The 11960-nt window shown below is 35.7% G+C and overlaps 1 protein-coding gene across 1 annotated transcript in view; it reads right to left on the bottom strand.

Annotated features, from left to right (window-relative positions):
• The window catches only part of RASAL2 (RAS protein activator like 2), a 559503-nt gene that overhangs the window by 128611 nt on the left and 418932 nt on the right, over positions 1-11960 (bottom strand). Inside the window, exon 4 of the mRNA XM_007937610.2 lies at positions 6934-7040. Within this exon, the coding sequence (XP_007935801.1) occupies positions 6934-7040 (107 nt within the window). The remainder of the gene's footprint in view (positions 1-6933; positions 7041-11960) is intronic.

Genomic DNA, 11960 nt, shown 5'->3' with positions numbered 1-11960 from the left:
TTTTCAGCTTGAACTTGTCGGCTTCTACATGCTTGTGAGCCATTTATCTAAGATAAATTTCTCTCTCTCTCTCTTTCTCTCTCTATAAATATATATATATATACTTTGCTGGTTTTTGTGTTTCTCTAGAGAACCCAATCCAACACAGCATCTGACTGCAAATCAGAAGGCTGGTGGTTCAAACCCACCAGCCACTCCATGGAAGCAAGACTGGGCAATCTACTCTGTAAAGATTTACTGCCTCAGAAACCCAATGGGGATCGCTATGAGTCGGAATTGACTCGACAGCAGTGGGTTGTTTTCTTTTGGTCTTTATTAAGTGGGCATGAAGATCTCTGTCTCTTTAACTTGAAATAACATATCTATAGGATTTTATTAATTGCAGATTCTATCCAAATACCAACTGAGCCTGATATCTCCATTATTAAGAAAGGATGTAACATTCCCTTTCACACAGCACTTTAACTTATTTTGCATTTTATTCTTCCAGAGCTTTACTTTCTTCTAAAAACTGGGCAAAGGTTTCATCTTTTGTATCCAGTATACCCGATTGGGAATAGTGAGGTGTCACAGTGAAAAGACGGAAGGAAGAGTATCATACGAATATTAAACCACTGCCTTAGTTCAACTATGCTTTCTGGTTGCCTTGGCATATATTTTAGTGCCTGAATTCTTTCAGAGCCAAGCTCAAAGCTAATACAAATGAAGCAGCTGCAACTGCATTGTGTTATATTCATATGGCAGGCCAACTCAGACCATTGTGTTATTGAAATGAGAACACTAAGTCGAGCACCTGGCCCGGAACACAAGCAGCTCTCGCTTAGCCAAAGACAAATTGATGGCCTCGTGTAAGTAGAAGTGAAGCAAAATTCATAAATATCCATAGTTACTTTATAAATAGAGTATTAAAGAAAGAGGCCCTCCTTCCAATAACAGGCATTATGAAACAAAATATACAATGACAAGACATGACAATTTTTCCTTTCTGACCTAAGCTTAAGTACCTGGATAACTTGTCATCAATTTACTCAATTCTTCTTAATCACTCCTGTAATATCATTTAAATACAGTTTAACAATATATATAACATACAATGGATGTTTTATTTAAAGGAAAACAGATTTGACAAAGGCAAAAAGTTCAGCAGGATGTTAAAGAAAAAATGAAAAACAATCTTTAAAAAAGGCAAACTATTCAAATGACTAAAATTATTTATGAAGAATCTAATAGTCACAGCCCAGACCTGCAAAAGCCTTATCAGGTTATACATAGGCAAAGGGGCTCAAAGAAATAGCCACTGAAACAAATCATTAATAAAGAATTCTACCTAATCTCAATTGCCAATATATGTAGACACAGTATATACTATATCCATAAATAGCCCTGAATTCCAAATATAAATTTTTCTTTATTGAGGAAAAAAAAATGCAGCTATTCTGCACAGGTACACTATTTGTTCCAAATATATAGTCATTATTAAATGGTCTGGTATTCCATTTGATTTGACTGGAGATGTTATCAGTCATAACAAGAGAATAAACGTGCACTAAACTCATTCAATTCTGGTCCTTTGATAATTCACGCATATTTCATCCACTCAATAATTTGTTGAGTGTTTACTATGTGCTGGATACCATGTTAGGCATGGAGTTGTTACAAAGATCGTTAGTATTCACTGTCTGAGGGACACCAACCTACAAATGAGTAGTTGCTAACTGAATTAAGGTATGTGAAGAAATATAAGAGATAAGGAAAGACAGAAAAATTATTCTGCAGATCACTACTCTTTTTTTTTTAATGGCTATGATCAGATAAAAGTAGAAGTACATTTAATCACTCCTAAAAACCAAGACCTTGCATTGACCTACAGGTTCAGTGGCCACATACTTCATTTCTCCCTCATTTATTATTTCCTTATTTTCAAACTAATTGCCTTTGCTCTCTCTCAACTGCATAAAGATAAGTAATATACATGAATACCCTGTTGTACCAGTTATTTATTTTAAGTTTTTTAAAAGTATAAATTTTTGTGAATGAGGAAGACATACAAAGGTTTTAGGCTTCCCTGTTTTGCTTTGGCTCCTTTCTGCTTTATCCATCATCAGCTAGCAGGATATGAGTGCAACCCTTGCTCATTGGTTTCTCCTGGGTTTTCCAAAAGGCTAACCACTACTCTAAAATGAGCAGTGTCAGCTGAATAGCCAGAAGTGGCTGCTTGGCTGGTCTTCTATTGAATGATAGCTCTTTACCTTTTACCCTGCATTGGGATAAAAACCAGTTGCCATCAAAGAGAAAAAAGGAAACCAAAGACTCAAAGAAGAAACTAATCTACAGAACTAATAGTCTACACAAACAATAGCCCCACCAACCTTGAAACCAGAAGAACTAGAAGATGCCTAGCTAGCACTACTGACAATTCCTATCAGTGACAGATACAATGGGAGAAAAATAAAGAACAGAATGCAAAAAAAAAAAAAAAAAAACCAGCCAGGCTTACTGGACTGGTAGAGACTAGATGAACCTGAACCCCCAGGATTATTTCCTTGGGATACCCTTTAAACTTGGAACTCAAACCACTTCCAGAGGTCACCTTTCAGGCAAGTGACAGATTGGCCCATTAAAAAAATGGTATCACCTGGGAGTACTGTGCTTTTCTAAACAGTCATCTAAATGAAACCAAACAGTAAACCTTTACCTTAGATCAAAGATAAGAAGGGGGAATAGAGAAGCTAAATTAATGGAAAAAGAAAGACTAGAAGGGAAATATTCAAAATGTTGATAAATTGTGAATAATGTAATCAATGTCACTGAGCAGTATGTATAAAAATTGCTAAATGGAACCTAATTTGCTATGTATACATATAAAAAAATGTAAAATGTAATCTATTGGGGTTGTTCTATCAAATGTAAATTTTAATGTATCATTATTTTTTAAGAACTGTAATTCAAACTTAAACCCTGAAAATTTCATTAAAATCAGATATATTTTTACAAAAAACAAAAACAAAAAAAGTTGCCATCGAGTTAATTCTGACTCATGGAGAAGACCCCATACGTGACAGAGCAGATATGTGTTCCACAGGGTTTTCAATGAGTGATTTTCAGAAGTAGGTCAGCAGGCCTTTCCTCTAAGGTGCCACTGGGTAGACTCAACCGCCAACGTTTCAGCTAGCAGCCAAGTGTGTTAGCCATTTGCAGTACCCAAATACTCATAAACTGAGGTAGTAATAGCAAAAGGAAGGAAGAGTCACTTATGGAAGACTCAAGTAATTTGCCAATACTTCTCTGTATTTATCCAACTTGGCTTAGTTTTTGAGACAAAGACAAACATTTTAATAAACACATCTCTAATGCTTCAGCAGCCAGCATAATTGAGTTAAAGCTTGAAAACAAACCCATTCACAGTCTTGCTCCAATTTTCCTTTCCAGCCTTCTCTCTTACCACTTTTTCCCACACACTTTTTGATTCCTGACTCACTGAATCCTTTCGATATTCTCTGAAAGCATCAGCTACCTTACAATGTGTCTTTCCTAACTGCTATTCCCTCAGCATCAAAAACTCTTCTTCACCTATCAATTTTCATCCAGTCTTTGAAATTTAGCTCAAATACTGTCTTTTAGAAAAGCCTTAGTTTGTACAATGTGTTGTTAATAACCTGTGTCATAACACTAACAATCTCCTTATGAATTTGGTCATTTTTCTGTTTCTTCCTATTAGACCATAAGCTCTCTGGGAGAGGAAAATTCTGCTGTGTTCATTTCTGTGCTCCCCATACCAACAACAGTGCCAAAAAAGGATCAATGATTGATGAGTCATCTATACTTTGCATACAGTAAGATTCAATGAGTATCTCACTGTTAATAACTTTAGTCAGGGCTTGCTAAATCTATCACCTACTCCAACTGTTCCCAGTAAGCCTAAAAATGGAGCAGAGAAGAATCAGAGGGTCCTCTACTAGCAACTTTTTTGGGTCCATGTGATGAGTGGTGAATGTGCTTCTCACCATAGTAATGACACATGACTCCTAGAACCACTAGCCGCACTTGCACTTAAATCATACTTCTGCTTCTTCATAAAGTTACCATGGAAAAGATCTTTGAGAGACTGTATAAACAACTTAGAGGTAAATATCTCAAAGTCTGGTTCCTTTTTGTACTGCTTATCTGTATACAGAAGGTCCACTGAGATATTACTTGCAAAAAAAAGTTTGTGTTGATCTCAAAACAAGGCATACTTCTTTCTTTTCAGCAATACATCAAAATGATGTAAAGTCATATTAGCTATTGGTATTATATGGACATTTAAAAACAATGAAATGTAATTCCATATACATCCAAGTACTGTAGTACCTCATTTAGCTAGCATTATTTCATTTGACTTCTCTTAAAATAATATAAATTACATATCCAGCATTATCAAGGAATGAGGTATTTCACAGACCAGATTTTTCTCGATAGCAAGTCTTTTGAGCATCACATCTCTTCAAGATTTTAAATATTCTAAATGGATATATACCATATAATATTGCACAGCCCTCCTCCCCCATCTTTTTTCTAAATAGTACAATGGATATAATTTCATTTTTTCATGAGGATTCAGGGTCATTATTATTAATGCCAATTACTATGCACTATCCTGTAAACAGTAGTACCCTAAGGGCTATTGATAAACGTAAGGCTGTTGGCTATAAAAAATGAGTGAGTGAAGGGAGGAGATAGAAAATGAAAGGCAAAGAACCATAAAAACAATCTAAATCCATTTAGAAAAAAGGCAACCAGCCTTACATTTATCAATAGCCCTTAAGGGTACCATTGTTTACAAGATAATGCATAGTACAGTAATTGACAGTGATTATAATGACCCTGAATCATCAAGAAAAAGTGGAATTACATTCATTGTATTGTTTTTATAAAAAGGAGGCTGTGTAATATTATGTAATATATATCCATTTCAAATATGTAAAATATTGAAGAGATACAATGCTGATCAAACTTGCTATTCATAAAACTCTGTTTTCTGAAGTACCTCATTCCTTGATGGTTATTTTTCAGACAACTGTCCAGGTAAGGGCCCGTGAATGACTAAGCTCTAGGGAGCTAAAAGCACAGGCTTTGTGACTACAGTTTGTTAGCCAAATACCCTTTCCCTCATTATTTCTGTCTATGTGGTGGCTGAGGTTGTCAGAAGACTAACTGATTAAGTGGTTTGTAAGCAGTACTAGCGTTTATAAATATGCATTATTGGTTTACTACTTTTACTATAAAATAATTGGTTTTATTGTTAAAATAAGCCTTAAATTAGCTGTCAACTTATTATTTAAATAATTGAAAATTGTGGCTCCTAATTAATACAAATTTTAAAAGCCCAGCCATGAACTTTATACTCAAAATACAAATGTTACTACACTACATAGGGGATAGTCTTCTTTAGTTAGTGACCTAAAAAAAAAAAAGAAAATTAAGAATTCATTCTATTCCAGGATGATAGCATACGAACATCAAATTCTAAATCAACTCTTTTCACCAATTTCTGCTTATGGGTAGTTTATATTACTATATTGATCTCTGATCCACTAGAAGGGAAAGAAGGAAGAAAAAAAATGCTTCATTCATGAAAAACATTAAAAATAGGTAGTTAATGTCTATGAAACAAATTGAATAACAAAAGCACTAAATCCAAGATTTTAAACTTTCTACCTTAATTTAGTTAGAATATTACTCACGTGTGATCTTTGAAAATGAGAAAATTTATAAAAATGCAAAAGGTGTCACATTAACAGGTATCTACAACCTCTACAACTCCTTAAGATACAACAAAAAGAAATCTTGCTCCTTAGGATCAATGCAAAATAAAACATCAGACTGGGAAGACTCAAAATGAACATCAGTTTATATACCATAAAGAATAGTTTTAAGTAAAAGATCATCAAACACACACACACACACACACACAAGTTACTGAAATAAAGAAAGAATAGACCATTATTATTGACTTGGCTGAATTAAAAGAAAGAAATAAACTTTTTTTTAGAAATAAAAGTCTATTTCTATTTTATACTGATTTCAATTGTACCTGAAATAATTAGCAATGTCAATGGAAATAATTACTTTAAAGTGTAAAAACAATTAATTTTAATAAAATTATATGACTAGAAAGTAAGTATATTTCTTGTCCAATAAAACCAAGAAAAAAGGTGATTTAAATATGGATTTCTCAGAGCTGTATCCAAAAGGTCCAAATCAGGTCTGCAACTGGTACTCACCTAAGCTTATTACACATAGCCTTTTCTCCTCCCAGGACCTTTCTGTATTTAATACTAATTCTGAGGACTGGTTGATCAGTTTAAGCAGTTACTTTCTTCCAGAGTACTTCTTAAGCATTTCAATGTTCATCTAAAAAATGGCTTAAGCAAAGCATAAGGCCAGGTCTCAGGATGAGAACTCACAATTATCTAATTATCTGATGATTAGCTCTGCAACTACAGGAGTTTCATCACTCTGTTATGCTTCAGCTCTGAATATTTAAAAAAAAAAAAAAAAAAAAAATCAAACACCCCTCTCAAATAAATAAATAAATAAAAACCCATCAGCTTCTTTACAGAATGTGATAGGTGTTAGCTATTAACTTGATAAAGAACATTCTTCAAAGATGCACACTCTTCTCTTTTAGAGGAATTTCAATTTAATGTATAGTTACATATTTTGGAAATACCTCAAAAGTAAAAATAATATTCTCAAAAACTTCATAACATTATACCGAAAGCAGTGGACATTACCACATTTAATCTACACAAGTTTATAACTATGCTCTTCAATCTCAGTATTAGAAGCTTTTAAGGAGTAGAATGTTGTGATGTCTTAGTGGTTGTCTCCAATTTTAAGAAGAAAGGGGAAAAGTGAAATACTTGATATCAAGAGAAGAGAAACACTTACTGGTACTTTGAAGGGTGAGGTATTTGCAGTGTCCATGGAGTTGGGTTTCTCTGATGTACTGGTCCCTGAGATACTCCGTCTGCGGGGGGACCTTTCTGCTGGCACCTCTGGACAAGACAAAGAAAGAAGAAAATCATTAAGAATCTGAAATTTAGAATCTCCCACTAAATTATAAAGTTATTGTGAGTTTGCTAAAGTGTATTACATTCTATCTCCATATAATGTATCTCTTTTTCTCTGTGATGTCTGAATTATCAAGACTCTAGGGAGATCTGATCAGTTAAGAATCTGTTTTAGTGTGATAGTTTGTATCATTAATTGTGCAAATATAAAAAAGAATTTCCTCTGAGCTATGCTTACTATCTACAAGTTAATTTAATATTTGTACCTCATAGTGTACGAATTTACTTCACTACTTGTCAGCAGTGTAGGAGTTAATAGAATCAAACAAAATTTCTGATATTCTTGGGAACAAAATATAGTCTAGTGTTGTACATGATGTGATGGTGTTTGCAAAAAGGTCAAAGTTCGGTTCTGTGCAGATAAGATGATTGACCAGAGTGCAACCAACGGGCCATGAGAAGTCTGAAAGTGGCTGCCAGGACAAAATCACATATATGCCTATGCAGATATAAAAATAGATCAGCTTCTCCTTGGTTCTGGCAATATGACCTTACTAAAATCTTACTCTGGAATCCTGAATCTGTTCAAACTAACCTAACAAGCTTCGGATTTTGCAGATGATGTGATCTTCTCCAATTTAATTACTACATATATATTATATTAAGGTTATATTGTAAGATTTTTTTTCATAGAGTGATTATATACACACACATATATCTGCACACACACACGCGCACACAGATGATAGATACATATACGTATTATACCTTTATCACAACTGCTTCCCATCTCCACTTCAACTGACAGACATATAGGAATCCAGCTTCTCAGACAACATGAGATAATCTCAACATGGACAAGGAAAGAAGAGAAAAGCACACATCCTAAAAAAAGTATCCTGTGTTCTCTTCCAGATCTTTAAAAAAAAGGAGTAAATTGTGACTCCGGAGACTGACATTTTGATTCCTGCTGTTCTCCCTTTAAAAGACAGATGCAGTTTAAACTTCCATTTCTGGCCTCCTGGCCCCTGGGATCCGTGCTACTTCCACTTAAGAGAAAGCGTTTTTTCTTTCGCTCCCTCCCTCCCTGTGTCTTGCTCTTCCCCCTCCCTCCCTACAGCTTGCAGAGAGAGCAAGCGAGAAAGAAACACACAGGACTGCAGCTATTCAATCAATCGTTCCGACTGCACATCCTCAATAGTTACTTTCAGGCTATTAACAGACGTCCAACCACTGCTCCCTCAGTTACAGAAAATTTCACTGTATTATGTTAATCTGCAGCACAAAAAAAAAAATTTACTGAAATTTATATTCAGCTAATGCCAAAAGGACACCATTTTACACAGATCCAGTAATGCACACAAATCAATCCCTCCTATGAAAATCCAATTGGAAGTGCTTATCCTATTACAATCTTTGTATGCTGGACACTGATTTTCTTTTCCATGACTAAAACATATCTTCTCTGTGACATCTTGATCAGTAAGACATGCCAAGCTGCAACATTTCTAATGACTGAATGTTGTCAACTGAGAGGTTGACAACAAAGCATCTTATATGGTTGCAGTACAAGAGAGTTTCATGCTATTATTGTATTTTAAAATTATGACCAATAACTGTCTCTCAACTCCTCTCTAACCATCAGTGGTTAAATGAGCCTTAATGTATAAAGCCATTTTCAGAATTAGGCACACATGACTTCTAACATATATCTCTGAAAAATGGCAGTATAATTAGCTTAAATTTGTGGGAATGGCACAAAGCAGTGAATTTAAGCAAATCAGCTTGTCAAAGCACAGGGAACAGCAAGACCCCAGATATCAGGAACATGACTTTACAGAGTGATTATCCAAATTAGGCACTTGTATGTGGAGAGTGGGTATGAAGCAGGAGGGGAGAGAGGTTTGTAAAGGAAGAAGAAAATCTGGTATTTCAAAATCTGGTAACTTGTCTATAATCTCTTATATGCAATTAGAAGATACATGAGATTGATCATTATGATATAGTATATTTTAATCTCTGAATAACTGACAGAGAAACCAATTGGGAGGAAAAAATGATAAATTCCATTAGCAAGGATAAAATAATCTAGTAAACAGTTTTCCTTAATTTGCAATATTCTGGTTGGGGGTGGGGAGACAATGAAACTCATTTCCTCACTTTCTTCCAAACATATACTTTTTCAGGCATATAAACTCATTAAAAAAATATATGTCAATTATTTTAACTATTTCAAATTATATTGGTGAAATGAGCAACCACATTTCAAACTCCAACAAATAAGGTATTTGTTGTATTTTTTCTTCTCTTTAAAGTTCTTTTTCTGTATTATGATGTAACTTAAAGCTACTATTAGATCCAGATAGAGCAAATTAAATTATTCCTGAATTGTGATCAACTGCCATTTTAAAAAGGGGAAAGAAAGGAAACTAGGTAAGCTAAATCAGCCAATGAGAGAGAAAGAACTCTATATACTCTGTCACTTTCTGTACCTTCACAACAATGTAACTTATCTGTTTGAAATACCCAGGTTTCTTAGTTCTCAGAAGAGTCATTCTGTTTCAAAGCAGAGAGAAGAATATATACCCCAAGAATCAATGTCCACTTAGAAACAAGGGAGCAACATCAGCAAGAGCAGAATTAACAACTTGCTGGATAAGTCACAGGCAGACCTACATATTAAACTGGTCCAGTTACCTTTAACTTTAAATCGCCAAGAAGCAAGCAGACTGCTACTATGCTCTTAAAGCAACATTTCTGCTGACTTGGAAGGAAAATCTGTATTAGTTCCTATGGGCCAAAATTAGACAGTTGTCTCCCATCCTTTACTCATGCTATACACTCTTGCATTGTTTCACCTGATGTAAAATTAATGCTCCTTTCACAGTCACAACATTTAATTAGAGTAATTTTTTAATATGCTTCACTTTCTAAGACTGAGCCAAGGGACAAACAATAGTGTTTCTTTCGGTAGATAAAAAGTCTGAAAATGCTTCCCTCACTTTCTTATCCTCTGAGAATATTTTTCATCTTTAGATTAGAAGGCAAATAAGTTATGAAAAGACCCTTTAAGTTTTAAATTTCTCTCTTCATTTCCTTTGCCATGGGGTATGAACAGCGATGAGGTGACAGACGACTTATAATCATGAGAGATAACCTCCAACACAGCTCCATAGAAGATGATGAGTTGAACAAAAACAACATTTGGGTGCTTTCTTAGCAGCCCAACCAACTATCTGTGTGATTCTGCGCATGCCATTTCACCTCTCCTGCTCTGGTCTTCATCATTTAATAAAATGGGTTATTCAGACCAACCAGAGATCTACTACTGATAAAGACAAGATTAATGAGTTTATATGCTTTGATGCAAAATAAGTTTTGGGGAAGAAAGGGGCTCTCTAAATCTAAAGTATGGTATTAATATAACATCATTTCCTCAACATACACTTTCTCTTTTGCATCTCTGATAAATTGGAAATGCATGTCTATGTGCTTTCTTTGAAAAGTATTGCAAAGAAGCAGACAACCAAATAATTATAGGGGAAAAGGCATTTTTAGAGTAGGATGTGTGAGTTTAACAAATAGAAGCCAGCCTCTGCCTTACACAATGGTGTGTTCACGGCCTTTAGTTCATTTATCAGGAAGCAAATTTCAAAAAATTCTTGGGTCTCTTATAAGGCAAGCAAATAACCATATATTTGGGGGAACCCTAAGAGTTTTTTTTTTTTAAGTTGTTGGAAGCAGTGAGATGGAAACACACAACAGGAATGATTGACTGGTGCAGGGACAGCATCCCCCAAATATGAAACTGGGGTTGGGAAGGATTCATAGTTTTGATCTTACTACTGATGTAGCATAGTGGCTAAGACACTTGCCTGCTAACCAGATGGCTGGCGGTTCAAACCCACCAGCCACTCCTCGGAAGGAAGGTTGGGCAATCCTACTTCCGTAGTGATACTGCCTTTGAAACCCAAGGAGGGGTTGCTATGAGTCGGGTTTGACTCGATGGCACATAACAACAACAACGACAACAACTGATAACACTACCTAAAAGGAGCTCTGGTGGTGCACTGGTTAAGTGCTCAGCTGCAAACCAAAAGGTAAGTGGTTTGAAGATCAGTAAGTTAAGAATAAGAGCTGGAATTCACTTTACCATAAACATCTGAAAAGGTATTCCTGATGCATCCTATAAGATAGAAAGAGCCTGACTAAAATTCTAAAAGCTTGCTTGTTACAACAAAAGTTTTTGGGGACAGAAAGCCTAGTTAGCTTTGACTCATACTTTAAAGAAAACTACTTTTATTTTTAACTGTGGTAGTTAAGGTTATGTGTCAACTTGACTGGGCCTGGTTTTGAGTGGCTGAGCAGCTGGATGTAGTGATTCCCCATGAGACTGGTAATCAACTCTATGGTGGAATCTGCTGTGAATAGCTGAGGAGGGATGTGGCCTGCTTTCAGTATATAAGAAGCAGCTTTAGAGAAAGGTGTCTGAGCTTTTTGGCATACTTGGACCCTGCATTTCACCGAGTCTTCATTCAGCAGCCTGCCATTTTGCTTGCTGATCTTGGGACTGTTCCGGATTTGAACTAGTGGCATGTAGTGTTGCTTGTTAATCTTAGGACTGTGCCATTTTACTTGTCAACCTTGGGACTGTCAACCTCAGCAGCCAGCAGCAGCCTGAGTTAAGAGAAGCCTCCAGTTCCAGTGGGCCAGAAGCAAGAGGCAAAGCTGAAGCCCAAGATTGAGGGGCCTTCACTCAGCCCCTACATATGGCAATTTAAACTCAAGACTTCTAGCCACCTGCAAAAAGGGCAAGGAGGCCACACGTTCTGACCTCCTCTAACCCTACAAGGGGAAGGCAGGATTACCAGCAGTAACCCAAGGCCTATTACTGCAAGGCCAGAC

This window comes from Orycteropus afer, unplaced genomic scaffold, assembly GCF_000298275.1.
Source record: "Orycteropus afer afer isolate SDZICR_OR568_19922 unplaced genomic scaffold, OryAfe1.0 scaffold00043, whole genome shotgun sequence".
NCBI lineage: Eukaryota > Metazoa > Chordata > Mammalia > Tubulidentata > Orycteropodidae > Orycteropus > Orycteropus afer.
The sequence above is the reverse complement of the archived record's forward strand: the minus strand, read 5'-3'. Positions and strand labels throughout refer to the sequence as shown.